Genomic DNA, 19,844 nt, shown 5'->3' on the forward strand with positions numbered 1-19,844 from the left:
AACTCTTTGGTTTTGCTTTTTGCCTCCATTCAGGCAAAGAATTCTTTAAATTTCCCTGGGACCAGTCCAGGATAAGCATTACCGCAGTCAGTGTTGCTTAGTACAGCAATGGCCTGTCTGCTTGAAAGGCTTTTACAGTTTTCTCTGAATGCTGTTTCCACTGAACTGAACCCCAAGTTAGCAGCCTCTGACCTCACTTCAAGTCAGGAGATAGTTCTCCTGGAATAAAGCAAGTGAAACTGAAAAATGTGATGGTGTTTTGTTTTGTTTTGTTTTTTAAATAAAGCCTTGTGGTCAAGTGGCTTTTACCAAGATTTTGCGCTTTCTTTCTCTCCACTTTAGCAAATAGCAATCGCAAGGGAAGGGGACTTGCTGACCAAAGAACGCCTCTGCTGCGGCTTGTCCATGTTTGAGGTTATCCTGACGAGGATCCGCTCCTTCCTGGACGATCCCATCTGGCGCGGGCCCCTGCCCAGCAATGGGGTGATGCACGTGGATGAGTGCGTGGAATTCCATCGCCTCTGGAGCGCCATGCAGTTCGTCTACTGCATCCCCGTGGGAACGCACGAGTTCACTGTGGAGTACGTACTGCCAGCTGCCAGCGGTCCACCTGCGGGCAACAGTACTTTGCTTGTCCTCCCTGTAACTGGCAGGGGGGTGCAAAGCGTTAGAATGGAGGGGTTTGTTTGCCCGGCTGTAAGAGCTTAGTGCGAAAACAAGGGAGAGTGCTGCGATCACTGGGAGGGGCTCATAATCCATGAACACAGATATTATTGTCTTTAATGAAAATAGTCCTCTATTTTAAGTATTGCCAGTGTGTAATGAATGATCCCATGACAAACAGGCCCTAGCACGTGTCTTTCAATAGTAGTCAGACCCCTACGGATGCTGAACTTATATGCACCAATGTTCAGCTATTTTATTTATTTCTAACAAATATTTTATTCTCTGAATTAAGAGCAAGAATGAGCACTTGGAAGTTAACATGATTAACATGAGTTAACCAGAAACTGTTGGTCTTGGTTTTGTAATTTTGATAATATCCTTATTTTGAAAAACTGGTGAGCTGTAATGTGCTTTTCACTAAGCAATTATGGAGGCAACAGCATAGGACATTTCCATCCTTTCATGTTTGTAGTCCAAAGGAGCAGAGTGGTGTTAAATTCCCACTTTGTTTTCTTTTAAAGTGTTGTTTCCTTTGAAAATGAAATGTAATGCTGCTGGAGTCTAATGGGGAGTAAATGTTTTTGGAGTAACTCTACGTTGTATAAAACTGGGGGGGCTTCTGGTTTTTTAAGCATCCATTTGCATCACTCATCTGGAAAGAGAACTTAATTTACTAGAGATTTTGCAGTGTTTTATAGATTAATGTCTAACATATTCTAGAGTGGTATGTATGTAGTTTAGTATAATGGCTGATGACTGAGCATTTCCTATGGGTATGTTTTTGAAGATTTAGGCAAAACGTGCTTTATGTGGTGTGTTTTCTGTCTCAGGCAGTGCTTTGGAGATGGCTTGCACTGGGCTGGCTGTATGATCATCGTGCTTTTGGGACAGCAGCGTCGCTTTGATGTGTTGGATTTCTGCTACCACCTGTTGAAAGTCCAAAAGCATGATGGCAAAGATGAGGTTATAAAGAATGTGGTGAGTTGAAAACATCTGTTGTGTATTTGCTGTAGTAATAAAGACAACACTAAATCAGAGCCGTTTGTACTCGGATGCAGTGTAGATGCAGCAATCACTTTTCAGAATGAAATGCTGAAAATGAGGGCACCAGGGGTTTTAGGAACAAAAGATTAAGGCATTGGTACTGGAGTTTGAAGACTAGTCAGTAAGAATTCTGATTTCCTGACTACGTGGGATTTTCTTAATGCTTTCCATCTCATATACGTGCATTCGGATTATGACAAGGCTGCTGTACATTTCCCTTTTTTGTACAAAAAGCAGCACTGTCAAAAACCAAAATGCACCTTGGATTTTCACTGGATTAGCAGTGGAAGGGAAACATTCATAACGCTGCTGGGAGAGGTGAGGTAACAGCATTTGCTGCTTTTGTGTCTAAGGCTTTATCATCTCCAAAGCTAATTCCTGTGTGTCTGCTTTTTTGATGTTTGCAGCCTTTGAAGAAAATGGTTGAGAGAATTCGCAAGTTCCAGATTCTGAATGATGAAATAATTGCTATTTTGGACAAGTATTTGAAGTCCGGCGATGGAGAGAGCACACCTGTGGAACATGTGCGCTGCTTCCAGCCACCTATTCATCAGTCCCTTGCCAGCAACTAGACTTCCCACCTAACAATACTTTTTGCACCTGTTTAGGCTAGAAGTATGAGAAAAAAACAACAAAAACCACACCAACAGTTTTAAGGAAAACTCTCATCTGCATTTCTCAGTATGCCTCTGCCATTTGAGTGGTGCACTGTCCTCTTCAGTCTCCAAGCACAGTAACTGTATACAATCCATACTTATTTTTCTAGGCAAAAATTTTATACACTTTGATTAAAAACCTGCGACTGTAAAAGATTTTTGAAATCTCTTTGCATTCCTGTACTGAAGTGGCCATATTAGACTGGACTGGAATAATTTTACCTTGAAGGTATCAAAATAATAGCTGTGGAGGATGAGAAACTGGGTTCTGTAGAAAAAAATTTTTTAGAAATCAATTCCTAATTGTTTCTATTAGAGCATTAATTGCTTAATTAGCCTTTATTAAAAAAAAACAGATCAACTATGCTGGTGCTTTGTGAATAATTTTTCTAGTCAGTTGATTATCTTTCTTCTTTGCAAAACTATTCTCTGAGATCAGCAATTATGGAAATGAAGGCTAATTAAGGTGATTGTTTAAAGTGATTTAACATGGAGTGACTGATAGTATTCAGATCTTTCTAAAAGGCAGTAGTTTGACTGATTAGAATGGGGACTGTTTACTTTTTCCTAACGAGAGCTTCTAACACAATTTGTATTTTGGTTGGCGATACATACCCGTGTACCAAAATACATGTTTACAAGTGATATGGAATTCTTGTTTACAAGAATCTTGTCTACAGTGATCAGGTGTAATCTATCCCAGTACGTAAGCTCTAATGATATTAATCATGATTTACTTATGGAAAGTATTTGTTTAATTACACTTACTGTATTATGCAAACACCACATCAGTAAAATTGTTTGTAAAACTTTGCAACTGTAAAAGTTGAATTTTAAAGCAACCTGTTCAGCCAGAAGTAGTAACTCCTGCTTGCTTACTGCAGGATTCTAACACAGCTTTTCAGTTGGTTGTTAGGATCAACCCAAAGCAAACGTGAGTTAAGATGGCTGGAACAGACACAGATAATTACACATTTTACCCAGGATATGGATTCCTGGATATGTTACTTGGTTAGTGTTTCTAACCCATAGTGTGAAACCAAGAATGCATCCCTGTGAGAACCTGTTTTTCTCCCTTCCCGCTTACTAGTTCCAGGTTAGGTTACAGCTCATCTTTTCTCCTGCTCAGCTCTTTTCAGATTTTTCACAGCAACGGAATCGAGTCCCATAATGGGTAGAAATGATGTCTGACAGAGGAGGTACGCAGGACATGAGGAATGTGTGGGTACTGGGGCAGTAGGGAACTGGATTTTGAGGAAAGAAATTAACTGAAATTCCTCAGCAAAACAAAGGATGGAGATTTGCTAGGCAATCTATAAGCAAATTGCCACTACCACAGGTTTTCCTGGGACATCTGTGCTTGAGAGCTGCCATTCTGGAGTGGTCTCTGTTGTGGTGAGAGCACGCACAAGGCATGGGAGACAGAAGTAGGAAATGCTTGTGCTTTGTTATGCTAGCTTGTTGCAGGATTTCTTTTAAAAGGTGCTTAACAGACAGTTTTTTTCAAGAAAAGTTTCTTGTTCTCAGACGACTGACTTCTAGTCAACCAAATGCTTCCTGCTTCAGTTAAGGAAATGAACAACTTCGTTAATTTGTTGAGATAATCATTGGTTTAGGGATCAAGTCTCACACACCTGAGGCTTTGGCTTGGCACTGTGGTACAGAAATGGTTAATTAATAAAGCCTGATTTTTTGTTTAACTATTTAAAAATAACTGATCATGAGGTGAGTAAAGTAAGTTCTAGTTCTTACCAAGTTAACTTTCAGCAGTAAGAGAATTGGTCTCTAACATCTTAAAACTACTAGCATTGATAATTATTTTATGATCATTTTTTTCTGTTTTGTAAGCATTTAAGAGATTTCAGACATTAGTCTTATGAGATGTTTGTTTCCTGTTTTTCAAAGGTAGGTTACTTTTTTTTCCCAACAGCATTATTAGACTTGATGGGAGCTAAAACCTCTTCACCTGGTGTAACTGCTTCTCCTACCTAAAAGGAAAAACGCAGCAAGGTACACAAAAGGTGTAACTTTTTAATTTTTAATTATTTTCTCATCAAAAACAGTGGATGTGGAGGCCAAAGTGCCTCTCAAAACATAAAGTAAGACTCCCCTGTATGAAATCATAACCTGCTCTTTGGATAGGCTGGTGCTTTAGTACTACAAGTGGCAACCCAGAGTTCAGTGACTCCTTGGCAGTTTGACTTCTTCCCTGCTGCTCCCTGTTACTGTGCTTTGTTGTGTAAGCCTTAGAGTGATGTGTCTGGGTGCTGCTGATGTGATGTCCCTTAAAATTAGGTAGAAGTTCAAATCCCATTCTTCAACTAGAATTTAAAGAACCTTTTTCTTGCTGGACCCCTCCCCCGCGCAATTATGACATATACCAAAGGAAGGCTGCAGAGTTAGTTTCACAGGTGGGAACAGGTTTTTTTGTCCTACTAATAAATTACACTCTTAAAACAGTCAGCACTAAAACTGGCAACTTAGAGCAGTAACTAGTTGTCTCTGTCCCAAATAATTTCTAACCTTCACATCTATGGTAGAAATATTCTTATAAAACCTGTATCACTGATTTTTATTTTCTGCCTTTGCAAGTTTAAATTGCCACCTACCTGCCTCACACCCCTTTTTTAAGCAATGATGTTATGCTCCAATTTTTTGGCCCTTTTTTAAAAACTTTCGTGTCACAGCCAGCGGCTGTGTTACTGCAAACAAAATGGCAATTCTGTGAGTTCAAGCTGTAACACCAAAACCACAGAGCAGCTCTACAGAGCTAGCCAGGGGAGTGTGCTGCAGCAAACAGAACCTGACCTCTTTTGCAGAAAAGGGAGTAGCTCTTTTTGGCTGCTATTAAAGACTCAGATCCTTCCTCCTGCATAGACTGGTGTGGCAGGAGCTACAGCCTCACCTATCCAAGCAGAGCAGAAGCTCCTGCCTTGTTGCTGCTGCCAGCCAGTTACGCTGATTAGGTTAGGTTGAGGGGGTTTTTTTGATGCAAATCCTGCAAGTTTAGCATACAGCTTTAGTTAAGCAGTATTATCAAAGGATTAGTCTTGCTTGGTTGTAGCTTTCCCTTTCCTCTTTTACAAACTGGGACAAGAGTTGTTACTGCAGCTCCTGTTTTAGTATGTTTACAGTCACTCAGGGCACAAGTACAAAGGATCCAGGTTCACTGCTATCTTTTTACCACCAATGCAGAAATAAAGCCATTTATTTTTGATAAAATTGTCATTAGTGCAATACATCTTAAAACAGAAGAATGTAATGAAAGTATTTACACATAACTTAAGCAACAAAACCAACTGTGGTCTGAGGTCATTTTAGTATTTTTTTAAAGTAAAAATAAGGCAAATAAAAACCCCTTCAGTGTTTTTTATCCAAACTAATTGAACTTAAAAATTAACGATTGTCTACACATACTGTTAAAAAGTACATGATTTTCCAGACAAGCTCAGACACTTCACAGCAGAAAAAAAAAATCCAGAGTTACAGAATTGTTCTTAAGTAACATACAGGTATTTTCAGAAGGCTGACAGACTTCCATTTCTCCTGGCTGAGAGACTCTCAGTGGATTGTATTTCACCTAGGCAGGCAGAACTTTCTTCATCATGATTAAAGCAGTCATATGTGCTCAGCAAAGTACCATTTGCTGCTCTATCATCTTTGCGCAAAGAAAGGGGCAGATTTGCTAGGGTGAAATTAACATCTTTGAAGGCATGCAATAAAAAGATCCCCACAATAATAGTCAGGAAGCCACTGAAGGTGCCAATAATGTCATCAGCCTCCATGTGTTGCCATTCCTTGAAAAGGATGGCAGAACAAGTTAAAACAGATGTTGTAAATATTACGTAATATATTGGAGTCACTATCGAAGTGTTGAATATATCCAGAGCCCTGTTTAAATAGTTGATCTGCGTGCTCACACAGACAATAAGGCTTAGCAGCAGAATCCAAGACAAGGGATGTTTCAGCACTGGTTTTCCTGCAAAAAGTTCCTTTATAGCAATGCCCAAACCTTTTACACAGGAGACTGATAATGCTCCAATTACAGAGCAAATTGTTATGTACACAAGAATGTTGGTCTGTCCATGGCGAGGTCCCACCACAAATATTAGAATTAAAGACACAATGACAACAAGAGTTGCGAAGACCACAAAACCTGTGGTTGGGGAGGAAAAAAAAAATCTTGTTATTTATGTACATTACCAAAAGCATCTTAGAGGTACTGAGAAAACACTAACAATACAATTGGCTCAGCTTTTAACAGAACAGTTCAGGATGTTTCTCGTTACTCCTCCAACATCAAAGTTAAAACGATTTTAGAGTGAGCTAGCTAAAACAAAGAATCAAACTCAGGCATGTTGTATTACCTTTATCAGTCCATCAGCAAGATGACTACAGGATTAGATTGCTGTATTGCCTTACACGCAGACACTACTGGATACAGGCTTCTGTCCGAATGCTGTTTAGGGCAGTTATGTTTTGGCAGGCTGCAACTTTCATCAGCAGATTTCCAATAATCAGGTCATTCCTTAAGATCAGCTTTTTAATCTCTGTGCTGGCTATTTCCCCGTGTTTCAAATGGGATTTGTCTTTGCATATATAGTATTTTGCAGATGTGTATTTGCAAGTGCCTCATCTTCCATGTAAGCGTAGGAGCTAGTCTCCAGGATTACACTTCTCAGACACTTGCCATAGCACCTACTTATGTCATTTTAAGGATAGCTCAAAGTTGGACTTAGAGACTGATGCACTTCAGTCAAAATTTACAGAAGCTGTGTTTATTCAGCTGTGTTGCTGCATTTGTTTAAACTGCCATCTCAGTGGTTCACATGAAGACACCTTGTTCGAGGCCAGACAAGTTCACTGGCATCATGCAAAGCTGCTTGTGGAATTATGTCACAGAACTCAAGTATCTATTTCATTCTGACAACATGAAGCAGACACGGGCTATCTTCCTGGAACTTGAAAGCAGCAGTAATGAAACTATAATAAAGAAATGATGGGCTGCAGACATATAAAGACAGCATTTTTCTTACCTGGATCACCTAGTTTGTGGGACATTTCATTCAAAGTTTCTACTTCCTCCTCTTGTGGAGCATGAATTACCATCACAGTTGATCCCAGTATACTTAGCAAACACCCTATTTTTCCATGTAGATTAAGTTTTTCATTTAAAAAGAAGGATGACAGAATGGCACTAAGAAGAAAAAAAGGCACCAGCAAACATGGAATTAGTAATAACTCATTCATTTGCTCATCAACTTACACCTTGCTTTCACTGTACAGGTCACTAGCATACACGGTGTGCAGCTTTTGGTGAGCAGGAACATTATTAATGTCCATAAATCAGTTACGGTAAATCTACTAATTAGGCATTTACTTAAAATAGCTACCTAGTTGATATTTCTATCTCAACATACTTGCTATGCACAGGACTACCTGTTACTATTTGGCATCTTTCCCCAGAACCCCTTTTTTATGCTGCCTCCCCAAAACTTCTATCTAAGCACTTGTAAAAATTTTTAAAAGACAAAAATCTTAACTCTAATTAGGAATTAAAATACTATGTTGTATACAACATGTTTTTGAAATGCAGAAGATGATAGCTTTTCACAGATCAAGGTGTGTAGATGCATTGCTAGAACCCTTTTAGAGCATAGTTGCTTCACATTTGGAGAAACTTACAAGTTACTCCTGAGGTTTATAAGCACACTTTATGTATAGTTAAGAACAAACCACATTTATTACAGCATAATTCAGTGACACATTTCTAAATAACTATTTTACTTCTCTCTCCAAAACCACACTGCTGTTGGTGTTTCTTACCTTACAAGAACACTGAGAGCTCCTAAAGGAGTCACTAACGTAGCTGGTGCAAAAGCATAGGCAGCAAAGTTAGCTACTTCGCCAGCTCCCACTGCAGAGTAATAATAGTAATAAAAAAAAGGAGTTAAGCTGTCTTACGCAACAAACCTGTGAATCAGTGCAAGTGTTCTTGTAGACACAAACATGCAGTAAGGAAACAATGGAAAATTCTAATTATAGCATTCAGCTAACAGTACTAGCAGAATACAAACCCCCCATTACTATATCTTAAAAACAGGCTGGGGGACTACAACAGGTATTAAAATTCATTGAGCCAAATTAGAAGGTGTTTTATTTTGGTGTCTATGTTATAGCTCCCCAGCCTGCCAACGTTGAGTCATGAACTTCTGCATGGAGAAATCTGCAATAGCAGGATACAGGGCAATGCATACATTAAGCCATAGTTACCTGAGCACAGCCAATAAGTCCAGAGTTTAAGCAATGAAAAAACCCCAAAGTTCAGAAAACAGACATCATCCCAAAATATGCTTCCCTCTAAATAATCTTGTATATCTAAGCACTTCTCTGCTAAGACAAAAACCAGAACACATGTGCTAGCAAAGAGATACAGAAGTCTAAAGTCTGCCTAGTTCCACTGCCCAAAGAGGAAAATAAAGTTAAGGAAAGAATTTGTAGTGAGAGATGTTGTATTAAAATCATCAGAGCTATGCCCATCAAATCACCAGACAGCAAGAATCCCCATCTTGCTCACATTTTGTAACCATTGCTGCCATCTGTGGCACAGTCATTTAATGAAATTATATAAAGCAGATTATATTTTTGATACTTACTTGAAAGAAGTCCAGCCCACCACAGCCACTCCTTAAGGTATGCATGACCACCTTGACCTGAAATTGAAAGAATGTTTACTACTCCACTAAAAACATACATCAAACAGTAAGCCCTGTCACCAATGACATCACCAGAATAATTTTTGCAGCCCATGCCCTTAAAAATATGGGCAATCTTTATAGTTAGAGGGGTTGAAATACAATCTTCAAATTTCTGATGTGCATATGCCGCCTATAGTCTACTTTGAAAACTACTTATTTTATTTCTTTTGTATTAGAAATGGTACTGATGACCATATCTGCACTGCCCTGAAAAACAGTTCTTTCAACTCACTGTAATGACAGGAAAAGCCAAGTTTTGTATTCTTATGAGAATGCTACTTTGTGGAAATCCTGTGTGGTTTATGTGGTTGAAAACGTATGAAATGTAGTCACACTTTCCCATTGCAAATCAGGGAGCATGAATTACTTATCTCGAGATCAACCATCTTTTAGAAGCAGAGATGACAGGTACCAAATTAAAAATATTCAGATTCAACCCTCTGAATCATCTGAGGATGCTGCAACCATCCTATCTGAATCTATTACCTTCTATTTTAAAACCATTGCCCCTTGTCCTGTCACTACAGGCCCTGGTAAAAAGTCTCTCTCCGTCTTTCTTTTAAGCTTCCCCTAAGTATTGAAAGGCTGCTACAAGGTCTCCCCAGAGCCTTGCCTCCTCCAGGCTGAACAACCCCAACTGTCTCAACATTTCCTTATAGGAGGTGTTCCATCCCTCTGATCAGTTTTGCGGCCCTCCTCTGGACATGCTTGAGCAGGTGTCTTTCTTGTGCTAGAGACCCCAGAGCTGGACGCAGTACTCCTGGTGCGCTCTCACCAGAGTGGAGCACAGGGGGAGAATCACCTCTCTCAACCTGCTGGCCACACTGCTTTTGATGCAGCCCAGGATATGGTTGGCTTTCTGGGCTACAAGCACACGTTGCCAGCTCATGTCCAATTTTTCATCCACCAGTATTCCCCAAGTCCTTCTCCACAGGGCTGCTCTTAATCCCTTCATCCCTCAGCCTGTATTTGTGCTTGGGATTGCCCCAACCCAGGTGCAGGACCTTACACTTGGCCTTGTTGAACTTCACGAGGTTTGCACAGGCCCACTCCTCAAGCTGTCAAGGTCCCTCTGGATGACATCCCTTCCTTCTGGCAAATCAACTGCCCCACTCAGCTTGGTGTCACCTGCAAACTTGCTGAGGGTGCACTCGATCCCACTGTCTATGTCACTGCTGAAGATATTAAATAGTACTGGTTCCAGTATGAACCCTTGGGGAACACATTTGTTACATGCGATCATTACATGTGATTTTTAGTTTTCTAAAACAATCTCCTGACACTCAAATGCAGTTAACATTCTCCTAAATTCACTCATTCAGGAGCATAGATGTAGTTAAGAGTGCTGGTTCCAAGTTCAATTTGCAAGTACAATTCAGATTTAACTGACACACAAACTAAGTGTTCAGCAAGTGTCCCTAGAGGGCATTACGCACAAATTAAATAGTATATATCACACACAGTTAGATGTATCTTGACACCAGAGAAAAAACACATCAGCTGTATGTTTTAGGTTTCATATACCTGTAACAAAGAAAGTCAAAACAAGATCATAAGTTTAGTAATTTTCTGTTAAACAGCAAAACTTAAATGTCAGCAAGTTTCTTAAACATGTATTTACCTGCTCTCATGGAGCCTTTCCTAGCTAACCGGAGAAGGCCTTTCTTTTTCAGGATGAAACTTCCTCCGATGAAAATGCTGGAACTCATAGCCAACACCAGACCAATACAGAAGTCATATCTCCCACGAGTTTGGCTCATCTCGTAAACTACTAAAGACTGTCACATTGATCAATGAACAGCAGAACTTCTGTTACTCAACACAAGATGAAGCAACACTGAAACCTGAGCAAAATAAACACATCAGAATTAAGTTGTCAGAAATACATACTGTATAGAAAAATCCTCAACAGCTCATGTGAGTGGTTCTCCTGTGAATGGTCTCTGCTATGAGTGTTTTAAAAAAAAAAAAAAAGGCAGTCTTTGAAGCCTGTGTAAGCTTGAACCATGGATGAGTGACTAACAAGTCTGAACACGCAGAAGGAAGGGCTTCTGACCTGGCATATAAAAACTGAAATCTGAACAAATAAAACTTCTTTGAAAAAGGTTAAGGAAAACTTAAAGATGTGTGATTTATTTTTCTTTTCATTAAGTACACCGATCTATGTCTGGCACACCATGTAATTGATGATACTGATCAAACAATTACTTACATTGAAATCAGTCTGTAAGAGAGTTTGAGAACAGCCACAGCATTTCTTCCATATGAACTCACTAGAAAAATGAAAGAGAAGATTAAAATGGGTGTTTAATCATATAGTAATTTCCTGAACACAAACTTGAGATGTATGCACATGCACTTATCCTCTAACAACCAGGGAAATCTGGAACAAGAAGCAAGGCATCTGTTTGTTGATATATTTTAAAAAGAGTTTCCCATACCTGTATGAGGAATCTTTTCAGCTTAGCTACAATAACTATTAAGAGTGTACAGTTTAAAAGCTTTCACCTAGCCTAAGACTCCAAATTTAGTTAGGTAAGACCTTCAACAACAGCTTAGCAGAAGATGGCAATTTTTAGGCTAGAAGTCAAAGATTTTACATATTCAACCTCCAGCTTAACAAGAATATTTATTTCAGTGCATCTTTTCTCCTGTTACAAGCTGCAATGAGGATATCCTGGGTTCCATCTAACACACAAGATTTTGAATTTAAGGTATCTCTATAAATAACTTTTAAACTGGAGAAAAAAAGCTCAAAGTACTTTCAGGGTGATTAAACCTCTCTGTAGTATGAAGGGAAATTAAAACTATTTTTAGGCTTTGATTTCAAGACAACTGATAATTATGACAGCACAGAGAACTGCTCTAAAGGAAGAAAACAGCCATAGATAAAACAATTTTTATTTCCTGGGAACACCAATCACAGGTGTGCCAAGACTAGCATTTAGTTCCCTGAGCAGTTATTTTCCAGATGTTCAGAAGCATGGCATATGATGTAAGTTGCATTAACAAGCTTTTGATTTAAAAGTAAAAAGGGGGAAAGAAGAGCAGAGAATAAAATGTCTCCATTTCAGTGCTTACTGGAATCTGAATTCCACAGCTTTAATGTTGAGATACAGCAGCAGCTTCCTCAAGCAGGAATACAATGCTGGTGTCAAGGCACTGCAGCATCAAGCACCCTCTTTTATGCCCAGGCAGAGATGGACACACCCACAGGGAGTCCAGGATAAGATAAAATCATATTCCGATCTGCCATGCCAGTTCACAGTTCCGATTCCTGCACCTGTTTCTTCAAAACCCATTTTCTTCCAAAACTACCTTTGCCTGTACGTTCTCGCTTCCGACTTTTGTTAATTTGCTACACCCCTAGGAAAAACCTAGCAGAGAGCTCCAGGTAGGTTAACATTAAAACTGAACACAGATCCTCTTACTTGCATCCAGTTAGGCTGTGGAAAAAGTATAGGAACACAGTCCCATTTAATAAGCACTCAACATGGCACTATTCAAAATGGTGCAAGATCCACAGTTCAAAATTCTCAAATCCTCTTCCCTTAATCCTTGCATAATAATCTTTAATATCTTATTTTGTAGAAAAAAATTAAGTAAATGAACTGCAAGGCTCTGCTTTCATTTTCTAGCAACTTTTAAAAATAAACTTAAGTAGATTCTTGCATGATACAAAATCACCTATCAAGCAAAACCAAAAAAGACAAATCATTAGTGCGGGAGACAGACCAGAACAAGCCATCTCACTAACTGCATCAAATATTTCTCTGGTTTTGAATTCAAAGCAAGACTTTCAGTCCCCTGAAGAATAAAGGCATTTTTCAAAGCAAGGAAAAGACATCAAGAGACTTTTGCGACTGTTCTCTCTACTGCCTTTTCTAGCAGTAATAAGTCATGCTGTTCAGGTAATCAAGTTAAGAGTATTCTTCTAGCTCCAGCTGGTGCAAAATGCGATACTGGCATAGCATCACCTGGGGGTGGGGAGCTTCTGTTGCTGAGCTTTTCTACTCTGCCAGTGTTTTCAACAATTGCTACGCTAGTTATATTACTAATGGGAATATTTTTACTAGTGTAGCTTTTGACTAAAACAGAACTCACCATACTGGCAAAACCACTTTTTTCTTCTCTCCCTGGCTTGCATAGCTTCATCTACACGAAAACATTTCTGACAGAGGTAAGGAGCATCAGTTAGTCCCATCCTGACATCTTCCACCCATTGCATTTCAGAGACAAGGGAAGAAGCACAGGGTGCTTTTCTTTGGAGTAGAGGAAGAATTTGATTGCAGAAGAATGAGGAAAACTTGCGAGCTAACAGGTAATTTTCTGAACTTAGACTTAAAACACCCTAAGGATGCCACACTTCAAAACTAGTAGCTCTACTCTCCCCCATGTCCCAAATACATTAAAGAGTTTTTGATTCCCTGTCAACCACTGTTAGTCTTGTAAACGACTCAAATCTTAACCACTTCTTCACATATATTACTGCTAGCTCTTTTTGCCAAGTTTATTTGTCCTCACAGACATGGTCAGTCACACTTCTGCTTAGGCTGGACTGCCATACTTCCATCTAAGGTTTATACAGATGTCTACATGCGCTGACCATTTCTGCCACACAGTCAAGGTGAACCCAACTTCTTTCTGAAGAGATTTAGTTCACTTTGCATACAGCGCAGATACAATTCGCATGTGTAGAACTGACACGTATAGCTGCAAAGTCAAAGCAATAGCAGGCACATGAAGTTCTACACTCAGGAGATCAGTAGTAAAGACTTAGTAAAAGAAGAGGAACTACCGTGTCCTCATAAATATCATCAAGAAAAATCATTATCATTGGAAATAAGAAAATGCCATGAAATGAGCAGTTTCTGGAATAAATACTCCTCTCCCGTTTCAGCTTTGGGACATGCCAAAGCTGTCCCATTCCAGCAGGCAGGGCCACTACTAAGTTATAAACAGGAGAGAAGCCAGAAAATGTAGGAGTTAAAGCTGGCAGTGGTGTTAGTTGTATTTGGTGTAGCTCTACAAAGGTTCTTTAATCAAGTTCACAGCTGATTTTAACACAGAGATCATTTCAACCATCCAAGACTAGCAGTTTCATGGAGGAATACTATTTTGCTGCTCTGATTTCAGAGATGTAATGAGGGGATGAGACCTTCCTATCCACAGAAGCGACAACATTTACAATGCCTGTAAAAACCACACATTTATGAACTGCCTGTGGATCTTCTAGTATCATGAGTCATAATTCTCAGCATGCAACAGTGCAATGACAGACAACACAGGGAACATATACTGAGTTTGAAGGTTATCAGACAGGGAGAGGCAGAGAAAAAGCTTTCTGAAAAAAAAACCCAAAACCCCAAACCTGCAGGACATAAGCAAGGCCAGATTAGCCTCAAAGTTTGTTTGCTTATTTTTAAGATGTAACCAAGAAATAGCAAATGCTGGCAAGATACAGACTCTCTGGTCTAAAACACAAGGAAACACTTCTTTGTCTCTTTGCTCAAAAGTCCTTTTCTCCCCAAAGCAGCATACACACAGCACTCAAAAGATGTTATGTATTTATTGTAACAAACAAGCTATCTAAATATTCAGAAACACTAAAAGTGGTATCATGAGATGAAATAATATTTTACATTTAAAAGCAGATAAGCATAAGTATGAGGGAGTTATCAGCCAAAGAAAATTATCACCACTTCCCAAGTTGTACATTGTATGGAAGCAATAATTATAGTCAGTAAAAGTAAACAGGGTGTTTGCCATCAGCCCTCAAGAGTTCAGTAGACAGTCTTTTTTCCTAGAAGTAATCTAAATACATGTTAAAATATTTAAATGCTAGCATTCGCAATTTTCTCATCTAAAACCTGTGAAAAAGATGTCACTAAACTAAAAAGGACCTTAACAAGCCGTTTACTTCAACCCTTTGCCATGTATAGCATCATTCACTGCTGCTCCTCATCACAGATAATTCAGCCAAGCTTCTCCCAGGAAATAGTTACAAAGGAAACCTCACAAACACCGCAGCCGTGCTTTGATGCTGTTAGGGACTCTCATTATCTAATGATCTTCATCTAGATCTTCACTTTGACTACCAAAGCCCGTTATGTTTGTACACTCTGGAATTGGAAAAGATACAAATCCCTTTATCTTGGCACCCACATCTTAACATTACCCTGCAAGTTAGGTGCTTGGTACCTCCTGCTGTGCCACCCTCTGGGCCCTTTCCCAATAGTCCACAGGTTTTTTTATGAAGCTCCCAAAGCTGCATACAGTACTTTAGCTGAATTATTACTTCTGCAACACTGTGGAAGACTATACTTTCTTTCATACAACCCCAAACGGGTGGTTTTCTTAGCCCTTCCTGAGCAGGCATCTACTGTTGACTCCTCATCTTCTCTATTAGTATAACCTCTACATTTTTTTCTATAGAACTACTGTTCTCTAAACTGTCTTTGTATAGTAATTTATTCCTGCCTGGGTGTAATAACTTTCATTTACACCTACAAAAAGCATCTCTTTTTTTCAGAAATGTTTCCTGAAAATATTCATCTGCGTTTACACACTGGCAACCCTTCCATGCTCAATGCCATTATTTCTTCGTCCTGTCAGCCAGATCACTAATACTAAACAGTGCAAGATTCAGACATGATTCACATGGAAAGATTTTTAAACAAAGGTCTGTTTTGACAAGACATTAGTAATAGTTACTCCAGGTACAGCCATTCAGCATCTTTTGAACTGTTCTGTGGTATTTTATTTTCAATTCTGCTTACTTAGAAGAGCTCCATGAGAAGTTTTATGTTTCTAAGGCTGAAATAGCACCTATTTAATGCCCTCCTAGCCATAAAGCTTTTCATGGAAAAAAAAAGGGGTTGAAACAACAAGTTGCTTTTAACAAATACACATTGACTATTATGTGTCACATTGACTATTATGTGTTCCCTTCTTCCTTTCCATGGGCATAAAACCACAGGAAGCAGAAACACTCCCTAACAACAAAAATGCAAATGTTCAGCGATGAGTCTTTCAAAGGCTCATTATACATACCAATTTTGTTCCAAAATCCAGAGGCATTCGCTTCTTAAATATTTCAATGTTAGGTTTCTAAAATATAAGTTAAAAATAATATTAATTAGCATTTTAAGAATTCAGCTAAAAAAACTATGTCCATCATTTCAAGTTAATCTCATTTTCATGCATGACACATAAGACCGTACAATGCCTCATCTATGCTTTAAAAAGGGACAGGATTTTTGTTCTGAAAACACCTAAATAACAAAGTAGTGTGATTTTAAATTTCATCTTCCTTGGGTATGGCTCACCTGAAGCGTTACAGTTATTTCATCCCTCTGCGTTTCACTTATCAAAGAAACTAACTTGCCATCTAAGCTATTGTTTCACAGGTAACATGCTAAAGTTGAACTGAAATACTATCCAAGTCCTTTCGGTTTTGTTCCATAACTTAAGTGCTAAGCACTTTTATTACAAAAACTAAGGTAAAGTTTTAATTATTGTCTTTGGTACAGTGAGTTTTTAGAGGATGTTTATATACAGAACTCCAGGGCAGCAGGGAATATGAACACAGAAGTATTCTCAGTAAGATTACCAAAATCCCCAAAACATAGCTAACTCTTTAATCTAAGTCTTCTTCCTCACTTATGTTCTGTCCACTCATGAACATATCTTTCAAACAGCAGTATAGAGAGAACACTGAAAGGACAGATAGAACATAGCATTAAGATAAAAGAGCTGCTGGTTCCAAACTTACTCGCACGGATCTTTGAAAGGCCAAGATGCATGCATACAGTACCTAAAGATTCTGTATACATGATTTAGGAAAGAGTACCTCCGATTTTGCACTGTAAGTCTGCCCAATACAGATATAGTCTTCCAGCTTTGTCAAAGTTAAATGAGTTGGCAAACTTACACATATAATTATTTACATATCACATAGGCAAGGAAAAAAAAGTATTTGTTTATAATGTTACATATATGCATATATATAACATTAGAGGCACTAGCACAAGTACTCAGAAAGCAAAACTTACGTTAACAGTTCTACAGTTGCCTATTTTAAAAGTTTTAGTTAAACTGTGGGGAAACTTATCCTTTATAGCAGATTTCTATTAATAAAGCAAAAGCAACAAGTATTCCATTTTAAGAAACTGGGAGAAAACAAGAAAAATGCCACACTAAAAATTTTTTTACATCTTATTTGCTATTTGTAGTTAGTCTTTTCTATAAAAAGAATGACCTTCAATTAAAGCATTTTCACATTAAAAAGTATCTTCACTAAAAGAGAGTGCTATTCATTAACTAAATGCAAAGTACAGACAGTGCTTTATAGCTGATACTGCATTGACTGTATTTCGTACAAGTCTATTTTGATAGACTCAAGATAAGAGTAGATGATATGACTTGGTTCATCTTTGCTGTACCTAGTACACTAGGTCTGCTCTCAGTAGGATGAGTCACCAGCACAGGTTCACTTAAGTTCTACCTTTAGTATTTAAGATGGGCAGTTTCAAATTTAAGCTCACTCAATACGTTAAAAGTCAAATCCAGACATTAGTCATTGTTTTTCCTTTGACATCACTGATAATCTCTTATAAACTGCTTTCTATTTGCTAGGATTTTACCCTGAGAATTAATAACTAACGAAAGCAGAACTGGTGCGACACTGAATTCCAAATACAACAATACTGATGAAAACTTACGCAATAATTTCCTATCAACGAACTTGTTACCCTTCAGGGTAACAACCCCTAACTGTATAAAACGAGGCACATCAAAAGCATTCAGAAATAGCCATGATGACTTACATTTATTTTAATCAAAAATAACGTTAAAGATATTGCTGGAAAATGGACAAAGTTGACTGGTTGAAAAAGAAAAGCTCAGAAAAAGAATCAGGGACTAAAGAGTCAGACCCAGCCTGTATCTCCACAGCATGAGCATGAACACAAATCATCATTCTGAACTACAATGCAAAATCGAAATTATTTTTTTCCACCTCAAGCTAAAGGGCTTGCCGGGGCTCTGACCTTCCGCGGAAGCAGATCTGGAACGAAGCTGCGCAACCCTCAAACTCGGCTGAACTCAACCCTGAGCCAAACTGGTTTAGCTCCCTGACGAACAGCAGCGCACGCTCCATTAAGAAGCACGCAGCTCCAGCAGAACTAGCACACTGTAACTTCCCGGTTCTGTCCAGTTAGGGAACCTAACAAACACACCCAGGTTTATTTTATTTTTTTTTTAACCTCGGCCTCCCGAGCCCGAACCACAGCAAGCTTCCCACGACGGGGAAACCAACACGGCGAAGGTCTCCCCGGCCCTCCGCAGCCAGCTTCCAACGCCCGGAGCCGCCGCCACCCGCCCGGAAGAAGCCCGGTTCGCCCCGGCCTGCTCGTTCCTCACCCGCAGCGCCCAACGCCGAGGACCTTGCGCGGCTCAGGGGGCGGGAGCCGAAGCGGGGAGAGGGACACCCGGGCACCGGCGCTCCCGAGGCGGCATCGGGAAGGCAGGCAGGAGCCGGAACAGCCGGGGCCCCGCGGGCGGCGGGGCCGATCCGGAGCCCTGAGGCGCGGGCAGGGCCCCTCCCGGCGGCGGGGCCCTCGCCTCACGCCCGCGGAGCGCCGCCCGGCCCGGCCACCGCCTCCCTCCGGTCTCTGAGGGGCCGGCCCCGCCGCCGCCGCCGCCCCTGAGCCGGGACCTCCCCCCCCGGCGGTCCCGCCCGCCTCTTCCCGGTTACCTGCGGTCGCCGCCCCTCACACCCCCGCCGGGAGCGGCCCCGCGCGCGGACAAAGAGGGGGAGAGGGGGCAGGGGGAGGCCGGAGCGGGCGGTGAGAGGGGCCGGTGCCCGCGCGCTCCACCGCCATGAGGGGACGGGGGGGGGGGGGAAGGACCGGCAGCCAGGCGCGGCGGGCAACGGCGGCGGGAGGCGAGGGAGGGCGGGCGGCGTCCCGGGCCCGGCCGCCCCCTCCCCGCCGATTCCGGCAGCGCCCGCCGGAAGGGGCGGGGCGGGGCGCGGCCCGGCCCACAGCGAGGCAGCGGCGGGGGAGGGGGGAAGCCGGGGCGCCGCTCCCGCCTCGGGTCACGTGCCCCCCAGCAGCCCCTCCCACCAGCCCGGGGCCCCTCCCCGCCGCCGCTACCGGCCGGCAGCCGCCTGCCCGCAGCGCCCCCTAGCGGCCCGCCGGGGCCCCGCCGCCCGCCTGGTGCCGGGTGAGGGCGGGCCGGCGCCACGCTTGTCGTGGAAACGGCTCCGCCGCTCCCAGCGCCAGCTGCGGCTTCTCAAACGCCCGGTAACGGGCGGCGGGCGCTCTCCCCCGCCCCGCAGCGGCGCCCAGTCGATCCCTGCCTCTTGCCCCAGGCGCTCCCGCCAAAATCCGCGTGACCGAGCTCCTACGGTCTCACGGGAGAGAAATACTTGGCCTCGCCAACCGGCCGCAGCAGGGGAAAGGGACGCTTCGTCAGTTAACGCGCGTCCCACGCTCCTCCTGCGTGCTTTACCACCAAAAATGCTTTATCTCACGTGAAGTAGAGTTGACGTACGCGGTTCCACAAGCATTCCACCCGAGCTTACGGCGAAGAGTCTTTGGAACAATCGTGACAGGCTTCAGAGGCGGAGGGCTCTTCAGAACTACTTCAGCAGGCCTCGGGCAGCTGCCCGGCGACATTAGGCCTAGGAAACCCAGCGCTGCCAAAATAGGCGCGA

General features: G+C 41.4%; 2 protein-coding genes across 4 annotated transcripts in view; one reads left to right on the forward strand and one right to left on the reverse strand.

Annotated features, from left to right (window-relative positions):
• CYFIP1 (cytoplasmic FMR1 interacting protein 1) overlaps positions 1 to 3,179 on the forward strand; it is an 80,446-nt gene extending 77,267 nt beyond the window's left edge. Inside the window, exons 29-31 of the mRNA XM_069769962.1 lie at positions 343 to 581; positions 1,497 to 1,644; positions 2,118 to 3,179. Of these exons, the coding sequence (XP_069626063.1) occupies positions 343 to 581; positions 1,497 to 1,644; positions 2,118 to 2,282 (552 nt within the window). The 3' untranslated portion in view covers positions 2,283 to 3,179. The remainder of the gene's footprint in view (positions 1 to 342; positions 582 to 1,496; positions 1,645 to 2,117) is intronic.
• Positions 3,180 to 5,543: 2,364 nt separating this feature from the next.
• On the reverse strand, positions 5,544 to 19,131 carry NIPA2 (NIPA magnesium transporter 2). Of its 3 annotated transcripts, XM_069769967.1 has the most exons (9): positions 18,882 to 19,131; positions 16,178 to 16,234; positions 13,229 to 13,295; positions 11,337 to 11,397; positions 10,746 to 10,968; positions 9,023 to 9,079; positions 8,193 to 8,283; positions 7,403 to 7,563; positions 5,544 to 6,522 (listed from the first exon to the last, which is right to left on the reverse strand). In XM_069769967.1, exons 5-9 carry the CDS (start codon positions 10,882 to 10,884, stop codon positions 5,885 to 5,887), a joined length of 1,086 nt encoding a protein of 361 aa, XP_069626068.1. In that variant the 5' UTR covers positions 10,885 to 10,968; positions 11,337 to 11,397; positions 13,229 to 13,295; positions 16,178 to 16,234; positions 18,882 to 19,131; the 3' UTR covers positions 5,544 to 5,884. The 3 variants fall into 3 exon arrangements, with proteins under 3 accessions (XP_069626068.1, XP_069626066.1, XP_069626067.1); XM_069769965.1 differs by lacking the exon at positions 13,229 to 13,295; XM_069769966.1 differs by lacking the exons at positions 13,229 to 13,295; positions 18,882 to 19,131 and adding an exon at positions 18,548 to 18,730.
• Between the last annotated feature and the right edge of the window lie 713 nt (positions 19,132 to 19,844).

The sequence above is a fragment of the Haliaeetus albicilla genome, chromosome 25, assembly GCF_947461875.1.
Source record: "Haliaeetus albicilla chromosome 25, bHalAlb1.1, whole genome shotgun sequence".
In the NCBI taxonomy this organism is placed as follows: Eukaryota; Metazoa; Chordata; class Aves; order Accipitriformes; family Accipitridae; genus Haliaeetus; species Haliaeetus albicilla.

Coding starts and splice junctions, on each gene's coding strand:
- NIPA2 (XM_069769965.1), bottom strand. CDS start 10,884: ATGAGCCAAACTCGTGGGAGATATGACTTCTGTATTGGTCTGGTGTTG. Junction 8,284..9,022: donor GTGGGCTGGACTTCTTTCAA/GTAAGTATCAAA, acceptor ATTACTCTGCAG/TGGGAGCTGGCGAAGTAGCT. Junction 6,523..7,402: donor CCACAAACTAGGTGATCCAG/GTAAGAAAAATG, acceptor CCCCAACCACAG/GTTTTGTGGTCTTCGCAACT.